General features: G+C 42.5%; 1 protein-coding gene across 1 annotated transcript in view; it reads left to right on the top strand.

The window, feature by feature from the left end:
- The window catches only part of CNTNAP5 (contactin associated protein like 5), an 885,765-nt gene that overhangs the window by 490,382 nt on the left and 378,406 nt on the right, over nucleotides 1–16,977 (top strand). Inside the window, exon 10 of the mRNA XM_030800870.1 lies at nucleotides 1,492–1,663. Within this exon, the coding sequence (XP_030656730.1) occupies nucleotides 1,492–1,663 (172 nt within the window). The remainder of the gene's footprint in view (nucleotides 1–1,491; nucleotides 1,664–16,977) is intronic.

Here is a 16,977-nt window from a genome sequence, read left to right on the forward strand (position 1 = left end):
CCTTGTGCAGTAGGTAATATCCCCACTTAACAGATAATAAGACTGGTGTTTGCTGAGATGAAAGAATTTGTGCAAGGCCATAGAGCTCATGAATTCAATTCCAGATCTGTGTTCCCACAGCCCACCAGTGAAAACAGAGATTGGAAGAAATGTATTATAATGATCGTAGAACAAGGGTGTTGGGGTCCACAAACATAACCTCACAGGCCGAATAATTTTTCATCTTATGCAATATTTCAGCATCAGAGGGGAAAACGCTATCTTGAATTTATTCTTGAGGGAAATGTTTGTAAATAATCCTGATACAATAAGCATCCAACATGCCTCAGAGACAAAATGGCTCCCCTCCCTCAGTTGAAGAAGCGTTCTTAGAGGCAAGTTTTAAGGGACTCTGGGTTTAGAAGGTGAAGATTTATCAGTGATTTGAACAGTGTTTAAACAAACGCCCCATGCGTAGACTGTAAACTTAAGGAAGGTGAAAAATGAGTTTCAGTAATAATAGTCAACTTACATAAATTCTCTCTACAGCTTCAATTAGAAGTTGTAGCATCTCTCTTCATTTTATAGTGTGCCTGTGAGCTGTTAACCAGCTGCTGGGCTTCAGCCCAGCAGTGACTGTCTATTAGAGATGGCTGAAATAATTCCCAGTTATTTATGGGTTATTACCACGTTTCAAGCTTGCATTCCCATATGCTCTGAACCTATTAAAGCCATTGGAATGGAGTTCGTAAGGAGCACAAGCACTCATATACCTGCAAGGCTCTATACCTATCTTAATGAGAAGTAGATATGCCCTGGTTGCAAGCTACACTAAATCAGTGTATTTTTTTTTAAGAACATCCTTTAAAAAGGTATAGTATTAACCTTTCCCATATGCTATTACAGCCCTAAAATGACATGCATTTAAACCCTTAGCTCCTTCTAAAACCAGCAAAACGTCTGATTTTGCTTTGCACATCACGCCAAAATTTCAGTTACACTCCTGTGTGTACCTTTCTCAGGAACTAAGCCTGTTAATGCTAACAATTAACCAGACAATTACTCTGCTGCCATCCTTACCCAAAGCGTAATTTCCTTTGAAAGTGTAATTCAGAATTGAATTGTGCATTTAGATATGTGTTTCAAGACAGAACCAAAATTCTGAAGTAGCTATAATACGTTTCTTCCTTGGGATGAGTGAAGGATGCCATATAAAAAAACAGCAAATAGCTTACCAATGGAAAAAAAAAAGTAAGAAGGAGACACATGTTACAGTATTGGTATTCCCTTTGCCATGCTTTTTATTTTCTCTACAGTGATGGAGTATGCCCTATTTTGTACCAATTCTGTCCCCTCCCTGAGAATGCTAAGATTTACAACAAAAAGGGTGTGCACTGCTGTGAATGAGAAAGCACCAAAATAATTAGATCTCAAGGTCTTCCATCAATAGGTCGCCAAAGCAATGACGGATCATTTCAGCATTCTTCTTCATCTTTTTTCTCTGTCCCACAGGGTGCCCCGACAATCTCACCGATTCCCAATGTTTAAATCCCATTAAGGCTTTCCAAGGCTGCATGAGGCTCATCTTTATTGATAACCAGCCCAAGGACCTCATTTCAGTTCAGCAAGGTTCCCTGGGGAATTTTAGTGATTTACACATTGATCTGTGTAGCATCAAAGACAGGTAATTATTGTCTCTTCTCCTCTGTTCTCCCACCCCCTTCCCATTCTCACTGTTCTAAATATGAGTTTCTTTAAGCAAAATTCTAATCCACCAACATTAGCCACATTAGACATAATTGAGTTGCCTAATGGAAAATATTTCTGAAAGGATTTCAGGCCCAGAGAAAAATGGTTTAAATTAGTTGAGTCTCTCTTCATGTTGACTTGCGGTAAATGGGATATGCAAATTAAATCAAAATACAAATTTGTGAAAGGATTAAAATTTTATGCATAAACAACATTTGATTACTTTGAAGTTAAAGCAAAAAGGAGGAAGGAATTACTTCTCTCCTAAACCATTTCATTTTTCACTGCTGTGGGTGTCCTTTCTAACACAGGCAGATGAGCATCGGACCATCTGGGAAGTCTGCAACAGAGGTTCCCGAAATGCCCAATAACACACAACCACTCCTGGGTTTGGCTGGGTTTTGCTCTTACTGCCCCTACCACTGTTTCTCTGGCTCAGAGGAGATCAGAAAAACTCACTTTATCTCTCCAATTCCCCTGGGATCTGGCTCTTCTTGTATTAGAAGTTTCTAAATGCAAAGACACACTGCAGAAAACCAAAGAGGATGGATTCTGAAGTTGCATCAAGATTTGCCATGTTCTTCTTCTTTCCTCTCCAGAGCCTACCTCCTTCATTCTTCTAGTTCTGCTCACCCTTGTCAAAATATCATTTATAGAATGGGTGAATAATAGCTGTTCAGTGCTTGCCTATGTGTTGATACAGGGTCTCTGCTTATGTTTCATCAGGGAGTAAATTAGCCATTACGATAAAGTTAGATAAATGGCCAAGAAGTGCACCCTTATTTGTCAGACACACAGCAGCAGCAACTTAGTCTGACCCCAAGAATGAGGCCAAGAAGGTTTCAGAAGGTTATGCTGAGTTGAATCTTAAAGGAGAAGGCACTGGCAGGCTACACCAAGGTTGAGAGGGAAGGGAGATTGGCGTAGAAGCAGGAGAAAGCATGGATTGCAAGTATTTCATCAATTCAAAATACTTTTTTGGCATTTGAAATCTCTAATAGTTGAATTGGCAATATCTATTTTTCATAGTGGCATATAAAATAATGGTATATCTTACAATTAATGGTGTCTTAGATTCAATAATATATAGCTCAGTAGGGATGGCAGGCCACTGTGGGTGGTGCACCTGGTGTGAATGTGTCCAGAGATGTGGGGCAGGACCAGTCATGAAGAACTTTGTGTACCAGTGGGATTTGGTTTCATGGTCTTGGTGAGAACCATGGAGGAAGGTGGCTAGCTTTTCCTAGTAGAAAGAGTACTCAAGAAGAAGTGAGAAAGGTGGATTGGAAGAGAGCTGGCCCACAACTAGGCAGGTGACTGCCCCAGTTCAGGAGAGGAATAATGAATAGTAGCAGGTGCCTCTATTGAGGGGCACAGAAATCGGCCATGCAGTGCATAGTCTCTGCTAATGCTGAAATGAGCTGCGTAACTTGGTGAAACTTTACACACATTTCTCTGTTAATATCACCATGCATAGGATCATCAAGAAATCAGGCAGATTTTCTGGCTCTTCTGCTTTGTTTTTTTTTCTATTTTACTAGCTGAAAAAGTGGTAATAAAATATGTGCTTCATTAAAATGTGCTAATTTAGAGCTCAGAGAATAAAAGTTATCACAGGCGATGGTTGGCAACTATTGGCCAGACCAATAGTCTTTAGTAATGGCGAGGGAGAAGCATCCTACTTCATTAGCCAGTGCAGCCTCTTCCAAAGTGTTGATCAATACAGGGAACATTTATCAATAGGGGTCTCTTATGCTACCTTAATTTTTAATCAAGCAAGCTCTCATTATTTTCAATTGCATGAAAGTCATTGCCGTGTACACTGCATCATTAGTTTTGTGTAATTGTAGTCTTGTATAATTGTATTACATACAATTGTGCTTTCGTTAATTATATAATAAGGGATTGTGTTTAGTTTCGTGGGTAAATGGTAAGTTTTTCTTGATTTAGTAGGCACTGTGTCTAACAGGAGGGAAAGCTGGGGCAAGGGACTGTGTTCGAGTAGCTATTTCTTAAACTCATAATTAATGTTATCTGAAGAGGGGCAGGAGTTAGAAGGGCAGGTGTTTTCTGAATTTGGTGTTTCATTTTTAATGTGTTAATCAACATAAGCTAGGTTTCAGGTTAATTACAAACTCTTTGCCTTCAAGGAGCTTGCTACTTGTTGGGAGAAAGGAGGGGAATAGGCTGGCAGTGGTTTTCCTTACCTGGATTCCTCTCTGGAAAGCCCACAGAGGACAGCCTGAGAATCTCTTCTTACTCTGAGACCGCTTCGCAGTCCCTTGTTACAGGCAGTAGAGACCCAGGCCTCCAACTGCCTCTTTGTGGTTGTCCTACCCCTTCTTTTTCTCTCTCAAAGTGAAGTGGGATCCCGCCCTGCCAGCTTTTCTCTTTTGCTGGCCCCAACCGGGCATCTTACATACTTAAAGGGTCTTAGTGCTAGTCACGTGGGAAAATCAGATATAAGACATCTAAAGCAGCATTCTGGCCAGGCACGGTGGCTCACGTCCGTAATTCCAGTACTTTGGGAGGCCAAGGAAGTCGGATTAACTGAAGTCAGAAGTTCGAGATCAGCCTGGCCAATATGATAAAACCCTGTCTCTACTAAAAATACAAAAACTAGCCAGGCGTGGTGACACATGTCTGTAATCTCAGCTACTTGGGAGGCTGAGACAGGAGAATCCCTTGAACCCAGGAGATGGAGGTTTCAATGAGCCAAGATTATGCCACTACACTCCAGCCTGGGCAACAGAGCGAGACTCCATCTCAAAAATAAATAAATACATAAATAATAAAGTAGCATTCCTACCTGAGGCACAAATGTTCCAAAATCTCAAGAGCTCCCTCCGGCGGAGGTCCTTTAAGCAACTTCGTTTTGAGGTGGTGCCTAAGACCCTGACATCTGCTGCCCAGTTTGCACTATTCACAAACCACCTTTGATACTTCATCCTGAGCAAAAGTTGAAAGGGTCTTTTCTAAGGGGTTAAGAAACTTTAACCAATGTGCATCTCAGGGATGGGCAAATTACCAAATCTTCTGGCTCCTGGGAGGAAAGGAGTTGGAAGAACTGGCCTTGTGCACAGCTCTGGAAGCAGGAAGGTGTTGGTGCTGGGCAGCTCCAGGGCCTGGCAGTCCATGGGCAGGATGGGAGAATGAAGCAGTAGGAATTAGAATAAGGCATTCCTGACACACACTGTGCCCTGTTCACGGTCCTTCTAAACCTCTAGGACACAGTGTGCAGCTGCTGCCCCTCTTCTGCAGGCCAAACCACCAGCTTCATAATCTCTACACCCTAAGCCCCTGTCCTTCATAATAACCATCTTTCTAGCCTCTTTGACTTGAAGTAGGCAAAACACAATAGTCTAAGCCAGTGGTCCCCAACCTTTTTGGCTTTCAGGGACTGGGGGCTTGGGGGTGGATGGTTTTAGGATGATTCAAACACACATTTATTGTGCACTTGATTTCCATTATTATTACATTGTAATGTATAATAATTATGCAACTCACCATAATGCAAAGTCAGTGGGAGCCCTGAGCTTGTTTTCCTGCAACTAGATGGTCTCATCTGGGGGTGATTGAAGACAGTGACAGATCATCAAGCATTAGATTCTCATAAGGAGTGTGCAACCTAGATCCCTCACATGCACAGTTCACAATAGGGTTTGTATGCCTGTGAGAATCTAATGCTGAAGTTGATCTGATAAGAGGAGGAGCTTAGGCAGTAATGTGAGTGACAAGGAGTGTCTGTAAGTACAGATGAAGCTTTGCTTGCTCACCTGACACTCACCTTCTGCTGTTGGTCCCAGTTCCTAAGAAGCCACGGATGAGTACTGGTTCTGGTTTGTGGCCCAGAGTTTGAGGACCCCTGGTCTAAGCTATCACAGAGAAAAGTCACTTTCAATAAGGCTTTATTAAGTGAACAGCTGTTGATACACCCTCTGTAGTTCTGTCTCATAGGTTGGCATTGAGCGAGAAAGTGAGACTGACTTACATCTATCCCTGAGTAGGATATGATGCTGTAAAGGCTCTAGAAGCCCTGGGAGTCCAGGCACTAATATCTCCACTTTCTAAAAGGGGGAAAGCTAAGACCTGCAGACGTATGTTCAGTGTTCTCAAGGTCCCACAGGGCTGAAGTTATGATCAAGAGTCAAGCACTGTGAGTATTCTCTCCTTGGTACTATCTAGCAAAGAGGCACTGATCTGGAAAAGGCAGTCACTCTGTGTCTGTGGCTCTAAATGTGTAACCCCATTTTCCGATTGTTGACCTAAAAGGAAAAAGCTGATGCAAAATTAATATAAGTAGAGAGTTCATTTGGGCCAAGCTTGCTTGAGGCAATCCAGGAGCACAGATTCAAGTTGCCCTGAATAGACACTCGCATTAGCAGCCGTTGCAACTGGGTTTCTAAAGGCAAATGTGAAGACCAGGAGTGAACTGATATAAAGTTCTGCCAGGAATTCTCAATGGTTTACAGTTTACAGATTTGATTAGTGATTGGCTATATATTGTTAAGCTGTAGGGTGTGGGTTACAGTGTGTCCAGTGCAACATTATTAGGTTAATAACAAGCAGTTCCAAGAGATGAGTACACAGCTCAAAGTGGGGGTGTAGAGTATGACTGGGGTGTCATTTTAATGTTTTATTGGCCTGATAAGTAAAAGGATTTGCATTCCTCACATAAAAGTTGTTTTCTTTTCTCATGCTCAACCAGATTGAATTTTTAAGAATATGCAATATGTCAGATTCTTTGTAACATTTATGTGCCTAATGCAATTCCATCTATGAGGGGACATTCAGAGTGGCATGCAATGTCTAGAAGGGTCTGAGTGGAGTAAGGTGACCTGGGTTCAAAGAGTCTCTGCCCCATATCCATGTAGATGATTCTCACTCAATTCCAGGAGCCATGTCCAGTCCTATGAGGTTCAAGATCCAGGACAGGAGAGACAGATTAGCAAATGCTGTCCAAGAGTATCAACAGGAGACAGGCTCCAAGGTGTGAAGCCAAACCAGGAGGGAAAAACAGGGATGCTGATGAGGAAGATGTCTGAGGTGGGGAGAAGCAGAGGCCATACCTGTGAAAAATCCAGAATCCCGGTGCAGGTGGCAGCAGCTTTGAGAAGCAGCAGGACACATTTAAACCCACCCCGCCCACAGTCTGAGATGTGACACATATTGTTTAAACTTTTGTCCATGTTTTCCCTTTTGCAAAACCAGGATCACAAAAGCTACCTTTGTGCTAAGAGTTGAATGAGAGAGTGCGAGAAAAATGAGAGAGTGCAAGAAGTCAGGTGTTCAATTGCATGACTGGAATACGGTAGATGCTCAGTAAACGTTCACTGTGTTAATTCCTCTGGCCAAAGGTTTGCCACTTCTCTAGTTTCCATGGGGAGAGAAGAGGCTTAAGTGCCCCCAACCCCCACTGTTGCAAGTGATCCTCAGTAGTTTCTGGGGTGATTCCCATGTGAATATTTCACATGCGTCCCTCCTCCCAAATCAGTCTGCTTTGTGACTCCCCTTGGACTTTGGTCCCACTTTTTCAGAGGACCTGCCCCTCAGGGCCACCAGACATGGCCCATTAGGAAAGCACTCATTAATTTGGGTGCCAAGGTTGTGGTCTTCAGATTTTCCTAAAGCATTAGTCTCAAGATCAGGACTAGATGAGCCTAGAGAGTAAACTTTAAGGAGACCCCTACTTCTAGGGTCATGCATGTGTGGATCCTGCATTTGCAGAAACCTGAGAGTGAGGGCCTCTTTAAATCTTATAGGCAAATTGGAGCATTTTAACATCAGAATCACCAGAAGTGCTTGTTAAAACACAAATTACTGGGAGTGGAGCCTGGAAATTTGCATTTCTAAGAAATTCCTGGGTGATGCTGCTACTACTGGGCTGGCCTGGTGGCCATACTTTGAGAACCATGCTGTAAAGCTTCTGCTCCTGGAGGACGAGGAATTGTGTGGAATCTGCAAAGCTGATGTGGGTGTGGAGGAGAGGGATGGTTCCTGCCCCACCTAGGACCTCAAGCAGCTACTCTCCTGGCCAGAGTCTCTCTGAAAAGTTTTTCAGCTCCCTCAAAGTCCCAAAGTCCCTTTCTCCAAAGAGGTGTTGAAATCAGCCCAAGGGATGCTGCAGGATGCCACTGAGTTTCTTCCACCTCTGAGCTTTCCTGATCTTCCTCTCTCAGCTCCTCCCCTGCTTCCCACTACAAACAAAGCCTTCTTGAATAACAAGGAAAATGATCAGAACCTCTGCCTCAGTGAGGAGTATTTTGGCTGGAGGAAAGTGTGGTTCTAGAACAGCTACAGCTGCTGACAAGCATAACTGTTGGTTGTGAGGTACCCCTGAATGTCACAGCTGGATCTTTCCGTCTAAAACACTTCACAGCCTGTGGGTGGTGGTGGTGCCTATATAATAGGAGTGACTCCACCTCTCCCCAATCTTGCTTAAAAAACTTTATAAAGATTGATGGACACTCTTTTGCAACAACATGGATGGTACTTAAGTGAAACAAATCAGATACAAGAAGACAAATATTGCATGTTTTCACTTATAAGTGGGAGCTAAGTAACGTGAGACACATGGACTTAGAAAGTGTGGAATGATAGGCAATGGAAAAGTGAGGGAGTTGGAGTGGGGTGGATAATGAGAAATTACTTAATGGGTTTGTTATTGGATAGGGGTCCCGATCCAAACCTCCAGAGAGAGTTCTTGGATCTCGCACAATAAAAAATTTGGAGTGACTCCATGGAGTAAAGTGAAAGCAAGTTTATTAAGATAGTAAAGGAACAGAAGAATGGCTACTCCATAGGCAGAACAGTGGCATGGGCCGCTTTACTGAGTACGCTCATAGTTATTTCTTGATTATATGCTAAACAAGAGGTAGATTATTAATGAGTTTTTCAGGAAAGGGACAGACAATTCCAAGAACTGAGGGTTCTTGCCCTTTTTAGACCATATAAAGTAACTTCCAGACATTGCCATGGCATTTATAAACTGCCATGTAAACTCCATCACCACTGTATTTTCTCCCACACACATTCATTTAAGAAAGCCAGGTGCGGTGGCTCACGCCTATAATCCCAGGACTTTGGGAGGCCGAGGCGGGCGGATCATGATGTCAGGAGATCAAGACCATCCTGGCCAACATGGTGAAACCCCGTCTCTACTGAAACACACACACACACACACACACACACACACACACACACACAAAATGTAATGAGCAATGAGGACGAGCAGAGATCACTTTCATCTTGACTTGGTGGGTTTTGGCTGGCTTCTTTACTGGATCCTGTTTTATCAGTAGGGTCTTTATGACTTGTATCTTGTGACACGAGTCCTGTTGACTTCCTGTCTCATCCTGTGACTAAGAATGCCTAATCTCTTGGGAATGCAGTTCAATATGTCTCAGCCTTATTTTACCCAGCCCCTATTCAAGACAGTTGCTCTGGTTCGAAAGCCTCTGACAGGTTCAACGTACGTTGTTCTGGTGATAGATATCCTAAAAGACTTAACTTGACCACTAAGCAATCTATGCATGTAGCAAAATTACAATTGAATCTCATAACCTATACATATAAAAAAATGATTAGACAGACTGATTTCATATGGCCTTCTGGTGCCCACCTGGGACTTGGATGGTCACCTGGCTCATTCCTTCATCATTTCCTTATACAGTGATGCTACTGTGGAAGATCCGAGGAGATCCCCCAGCTCTGGTTGTGCACGGGAGGAAATGGAGGCGACATAGAGGGTGGCAAAGCCAGATATGGAAGCAGGGTGCTGTTCCTGTGGTCTTTGCTTTTGCATCCTATGGAGACTTTTTGCTGTAATCCTTTCTAAAATTAAACCACTTACTTTTTCCAAAGAGGAGATCCCATGTGGAGCACTGCATTACATTTCTTGTGGCAAATAAGTTATGAAATGTAGCTTCTCCCTCCATCACCACTGTATTTTCTCCCACACACATTCATTTAAGAAAGCCAGGTGTGGTGGCTCACGCCTGTAATCTCAGCACTCTGGGAGGCCAAGGTGGGTGGATCACAAGGTCAGGACATGGAGACCATCCTGGCCAACATGGTGAAACCACGTCTCTACTGAAATACAAAAAAAAAAAAAAAATTAGCTGGGTGTGGTGGTGCATGCCTGTAATCCCAGCTACTCTGGAGGCTGAGGCATGAGAATCTCTTGAACCCAGGAGGCGGAGGTTGCAGTGAGCCGAGATCATGCCACTGCACTACAGAGTGCAGACAGAGCAAGACTCCTTCTCAAAAACAAAAACAAAAACAAAAAAAAGAAAAGAAAGAAAAAAGAAAAAGAAAGCGTCTACTGAACTCTCCGGTCAAAATTCTTACCTTGTTGGTTCAGGGTTTGGAGTACAGTAAACACTGAGAGTTGGCAAGCATTACGTTGGATCACCTCCCATAAACAGACTCTTGCTAAAAACCCACCCTGTGTGTGGGAGCTTGTTAAAAACAGTGGGTAATATAAAAAGATTACATTGCGTGGTAATACATATGTTTTAGTCCTTCTCTAAAATTGAAAGCCTTTACATTGGGCGCCAGAAAAGCCATTGGAAGGGCAATGCCCACACAATCTGAGCTTCTAACTCTGAAGTGAGAAATGTTACAATATGCTGTTCTCCCTTAACTCATGGGATGGGGCCAAAATCAAAACAAGATCACTTCTGCTTTACTATTTATCATTTGTGGTCTATTTCACAGAGGGGAAAAAAGTTATATTTTATGTAACACTTACTGAGCAAACATTCCTAAATGTTATTTCGTTTAATTCTCTCCATAGTCTGCTAGGCCTACCAAGTGGGTTCTCAAAGTATGGCCCCCAGGACTGCAGCATCGGTGTCACCTGGCAACTTGTTAGAAATGCAAGTCTCAGACAGCAACCCAATTCTACTACATCAGAAATGCGGGGTGGGGGCGGGGACATCTGTGTTTTAATCATCCTCCAGGTGACTAGGATGCAAACTCAAATTTGAGAACCACTGTGTTGTTCAGTTATCGCCGTTTTCTAGATAAGACAACCAATTCTTAGAGAGGTTCAGTGACTGCCAAGGTCATTTCTTAGTATTTGGAAAAACCATGATTCGAATTCAGGTTTTGCTGATTCCTCAGTGTATATAAATATGGAAAGCCTGTTATCAAAAGGCCAGAGAAAGAGGAGACATGGGCTTGGGTAGCCAGAGCAGGCCAGGGAGGGGCTACAGAGGAAGCAGCACTTCTTGAAGAACTTGACCAGCAGGTTGGATTTAGGGAGGTCAAGGAGGGGTGCTCCAGGGGCTCTCATGTAGAGAGTGTAAAGCTGGGGTTGGGAAGGGGTGCGGTGCTGAATGTCTGTTTGCTGTCTTGGCAGCAGTGGATGCAAGAGAACTGAAATCAGAACTGGAGTAAACTTGCCAGCACACAAAACAGTTTAAAACTTGAGAGACCAGCCACATTAATAGTGAATCTTTAAATAATGCTTACTGTGGGCCAGGACAGTGTGACAATGTGTGTGTGTGTGTGTGTGTGTGTGTGTGTGTGTGTGCGACAGAGAGAGAGAGACAGAGAGAGACTAATCTTCACCACAATGTTGTGAGGTTAATATTATTAACTCCATTTTACACACAATAAATTGGAGGCACAGAGGCACTAAGTAATTTGCCCAAGGTCACACAGACTATATGTGGTAGAGCCTGGCTGCAACTCATGGAGTCTATTTGGAAAGATTAGGCCTGTCCTGGCACTGTGCTACTTCTAACCCTGCTGTGGGAAAGTGCCCCGTATTCTTCGGCAGGATTGTGAAGTGGAAAATGACGCATTTTTGTCTTGCATTAAAATCACAAAGGTGGTCGTATTAAAGCAGGAAGAGAAGGGCTATGGAGCACCTCGGTGCCTCATGGGTTATCATCCCTATCCTCGTAGCTCACTGTCACTATCTCCTAAAGAACACACTGAGATAGACGCAGAACGAGCTCAGGGCTTCCATGAGACACTGGGCTTGATCTAGTTCTTTGAGCTGATTGGGGAATAGAAGAACCTGGGAACTTGCCGGGAATGACTGTCTTGAGGAGATAGGCTTCAAGCTGATATTGTAAAGGTGTTCAATCTGGAACTGCCCAGAAAAAGGACTGATTCATTTCTCTACTTCTTTAATGAGGATTTCCTTCCCCCATCTATCTCACACCTGTTTGAATCTCAGAAAAGAAGAGGGTTTTGGAGAAAGGGGAAACCCGGATTTGATTAGAAATAAGCGACCTTGAACAAGTGCATCTGTGTCCTTTTACAAACCTCATCTCTATCATCACTTGTTTTTACAAGAAAAGTGGATTATTATCTTGATGAAATGGTCCTTCTTCACCTGTGCATATGGACGGGCACAAAAGAGCCTTTATTCATGGAAAACGCAGAGGGCTGAGCAAGCCAGGATGGCACTTCATTCTGGCCCATCGGATGGTGTTGAGAATCCTTCCCCACCAACTGGTAATCTGACATATTGATGCTGAAAACGAAGCCAGAACAATGAGCCAGGTGAATTATCACAAGCACTTCCAAAGATGAGGAGTTCATTCCAAGTGCTGTATTTATGCGATTGAGGTATGACATGCATGTCAACGTATCAGGAAGAAAATGTCTACAAAGTCCCCAGGGCTCTGGATATCTGTCCTGAGATATACTGGCTTAGAAATTCAGATGTTTTAGGCCAGGCGCAGTGGCTCATGCCTATAATCCCAGCACTTTGGGAGACCCAGTTTGGTGGAGACCAGGAGTTCGAGACCAGCCCCTCCAACACAGCGAAACTCCATCTCTACTAAAATACAAAAATTATCCAGGCATGGTGGCACACGCATGTAATCCCAGCTGATGGGGAGGCTGAGACATGAGAATCACTTGAACCCAGGATGTAGAGGTTGCAGTGAGCAAAGATCATGCCACTGCACTCCAGCCTGGGTGACACAGTGTGTGAGACTCTGTCAGAAAGAAAGAGAGAGAGAGAGAGAAAGAGAGAGAGAGAGAAAGAAAGAAAGAAAGAAAGAAAGAAAGAAAGAAAGATAAATTTAAATGTTTTAGATGACAGAGTAGCAAAGAAGACTTTCTATCTAGGTAGGAACGTGAGAAAAAGGTTTAGATTCTCAAGCCACTTATGTGAAGCAGAGAACATTCCTAAATTAATGAAAAGAATAAAGAGATTCCTTGGTATTGATTCCTTTACATGATCGATATCTCAGTAAGCCTTCATCCAACATCCCGATAAGAGCCTTCCATCTGTTTCTCACGTTCTCTAAAGAGCACTCCCTTCTACACAGCCAATGTCACATTAATTTTTTCCTCATTTACATTGATGTCCACTCATGGGGGCTGTGAGGCGAAGCACCTGAAGCCTTTGAACGCTGTTTTTCCGTGGTCCAAAAGCATTCATCGATGGCCCATTATAAGCACCATTTATAGACACAGTTGGAAGAGAAAAGGAGTATAATATGTTTTCAGTTGGGAAAAAGGCAGGTCTGACCTGCAGTAAAAGGTTCTCACCTGTGTCTGCAGTGAAATATAAATTTAAAATTAGCTCTATCCTACTTATATTTTGAATTAAGATATTTCATAGGAAGTTCATAGGATTCCAATTAGGCCTTGTGAGTTTGATTGTGACATGGACTTCTGAAGGCCAAACTGATACTCCTGCATCTGTATCACAGGCATGGGCAGCATCATAGATGCCATCCACTTTAACACTTAAAATGCCCAAAGGGAGCATCAGTCTCCCTGGTTGTCACCTGAGAAAACTGATATTCACATAAATTTACTAACTTGCCTCAGAATGGAATCAGACTCAGAATTTTAAGGTGGGAAAGCCCGTGCTGTTTATATTTTAGCCCAATCTTGGACACAATGAATATGTAACTTCTTTGTATCTTAGCTCCCCTAGTTGTCAAATATAGATAACATGTTATAACTGCAAGGTGTTAAACAAAAGCAAGGCTATATTATTCCTGCCTGCCTCTTGGAATTTTGGCAAGGATTGACTGAGATCGGAAAGAAAAGTTCTTCAAGTTAAAAGCAAGAGAGACAGAAATGGATGGGGTTCTGTGTATATCAGCAGGCCAGGTTTTAGAAAACCCATACACAGGCAGAAAACGATGGCATTTCTCTGAATAATTTACCTACATACATAACCTATTTTATTTTTTAGACAAGTGATTAATGTTTTCACTTGATTCAAGTTACAGATGTGAAATCTTCCCTCTAGATTTAGCTTCATCTTAAAAATATCTCTTGGACATGATTTACTAGGCCCTTTGCAGGGCTCTTCTGTCCTAATTCTGGGAGTACTGTAGACCTAGCAGTAGATATCTCAACACCTGAGAAATGCAAAGGGAACACACAAAGCTAAAACAGAGAGTTAACTGAGAGAATGTAGATTAAGTTGGATTTTATGTCTTGCCAAATTTTAGTCTCTAAACTCGTGTGATGTCTAGTACATCCAGAACACCATTAACTTTATTATGACAAAATGTTAGAATCACCTTGCTACCTGCTTTTATCCATGCTGAAAAATATAATTGTGACTGTAATAATTAGGTAGGGGGCTATCCCTGCTTTGGATACGGAAATCTTCTCAGATGTGGTTCCTAAGTAACTCTAGGTTTATAGGTTTGATCAAATCATTGTATTGAGAATTATAAAACCCTACACTCTGAAATGAGAATCATTTGTATCAACATTAGCATTTGTGTATGCACATAGCTGTGTATGTGTTCACACGCAGTATGATACTAGCCCGTGAATCCTGATGCACACTTCTAGGTCCTACTAACTGAGAGACTGCCTGTGCTCTGCTAATATTCCTCTGTGACCTAGTCATTCATTTATGAAATTTTCCTTGTATGCTTACTCTGTGCCAGACACATTTCTTTGCCTGAAGATCCAAAAGTGAGCAAGACAGAGAGTTTTTGATCTTAGAGCCACGTCATTGATTTTCCCTGCTCTGATCTTCCTTGGATCAGGAATCTGCTTTTTTTTTAGTATTATGAATCATTCATTCATTCATTCATTCTTTCATATCTTGTGTTTGGAACCTTTCTGCTGTGCCAGGTGCTGGGTAGAAGCTGAGGATATACTTGAGTGCCAACCACAGTAGACAATCTCTAACTTCAGAAAGCTCCATGGAAGGACACACATTTGAACCAAATAATCATGGAAATAAACATATATGCTCCCAAATACCATGAGTGTCCTCATGCACATAAATAGAGCACCAGGAGAGAACCTGAGAGGAAGGCCACTTTATACTGCAGAGGGGGCAGCATGCCAGGAAAGGGGATGTGAGGGGATGTGGACATTGTTATCTTCAGGCTCTACAAAAGCATCTGTACAGAGGTCGCTGCAAACTTTTCTCAGTGACTTTCTCAGAGCTTTGTCCTCTCCATGGCTTTCTAGAAACCTCTGGCTGATGACTCTGATCTCCACATTCTGTGTGTGTCCTCTGCTTAAATCCCTGTTTGGTGTGGAGACTTACAGGATAAGAAGTGCAAAATTCCGCCTTTTTTTTTTTTTTTTTTTGGTGAGAAGAAGTTTTCTCACTAGTGTTTTCGCTGAAAACAAATTCCCTACATTTTCCCAAAACGTGTGTGCTGGGAATTCCTGTCTGCCATTAATACCACTCTCTTACTCTCCTCCCACTACCCCCCATCCCTTCCCTGGCTGCCACAGTTAAAGGGTTAGGCGTCTAGTAATTCAATTCTAATAGTATATAGGCTACACCCCTACACTTAAAAAAATATGAAAAAAAGTCAGCCTACTCAAAATAAACACCGGTGTAAAGGTGGGACTGATATTTCAGCTAGCAATTTGGTAAATCCCAAGAATCTGAAAGTGACAAAAGGAGTATGCATTTTAAAGGTCATTCCAATTACCATGCTTACTCATGTTGAGCTGAAACTCTGGAGTTTATGTGAGAAGACCCACGCACTGGGGGGGATAAATGAGAACATGTGGTTGGGAGAAACTTGAACAAATAGTAAGGAGAGTAATACAAATCATCGTTGTTTTCTGTGGTATTAAATAATTCTTCAACCTCAGAGGCATCTGAGAAGTAGAGGAAAGCCGACTATGGATAAATAGCTGGGCAAATCCTCACAACTCTAAGAGCCCAGGATTCCATGATGGATTTGCTTCTGATCTACATTTTGCACACTTATATGAGGATCCAGAAGAAGAGGTCTCAAGGGTGAACTCTTGTCTGCATTAAAATGTCTATTTGCAACCACTGCATTCTCCACGTCATAGTGGATTCCCAACTCAATTTTTCTCAGTAGAATTATCCTAAATGTAGATATACCTTTCCTGCTTTTGAAATAGGAAAACAAAATAGCCAAGAATTATTTCTTTAGACAGGGTTTGCCTCATATGTCTCTCCCACTTCCCCAAATGCATATGCTATTGCAACCGTAGCTATTCTAATCATCAGATTCTGTACGTGCATTTCACATGACCTCCAGCACATGATGGAGCCTGAGGCATTAAACACACGAATCCAAGTCCTCCTGCTTGACTTTTGCAGTCTTCTGGCCTCACCTGTTCCTCCCTATCTATCTTTACCTCCTACTATATGATGAATAATTCATCATTCCATCTGTGTGCATTTACTGAGCATCTAGTATGTTCCAGGACATATACATATAGTTTCTGCCTTAAAGAAGCTCAAGAGCAAGAGAGCTAGATAAGAAACCTGAAAGCAGACATCTTACAAAGGGAAGTTAGGCACTGAGGGCCATGAAGTTACATCCCAGCTGCATTTTGACAGGAGAGAAGTAAGGAAAATGGGAGTGTGATGGGATTCCAGAAGTGCACCACTGCCTGCCACAAAGCAGCCAGGTGCCTTCCAGCCTCCAGGCACTTGCTGCTATTTCTCTTGTCTGGAGCTCCCTTCCCAGTTTCTTTTGCCCAAATCCAGCCCATCTGTCAAAGTCTAGTTCAAATCCTACCTACTCTACGAAGTCTTCTTGACTGCTCACACTCTTCTTTGCTTATTTGGGTGTCTCTGGCACTTTCTTCTTATATTTTGTTTAGCTCCCAACCATAATCATGACTGGTTTTCTATCTGTATCTTGCCCATCCAAAGTTCGTCACGTCCACTGATGCATTCAGCTGAGAGCACGTGCCTTGTGATTATTTGTTTAATAATTTGAACCTTTTGAGCTTTAACAGCATCTGCTCTCAGTAGCTGGGGGATAAACTGCATATGAAGCTAACAAAACTCAA

Source organism: Nomascus leucogenys, chromosome 20, assembly GCF_006542625.1.
Source record: "Nomascus leucogenys isolate Asia chromosome 20, Asia_NLE_v1, whole genome shotgun sequence".
NCBI lineage: Eukaryota > Metazoa > Chordata > Mammalia > Primates > Hylobatidae > Nomascus > Nomascus leucogenys.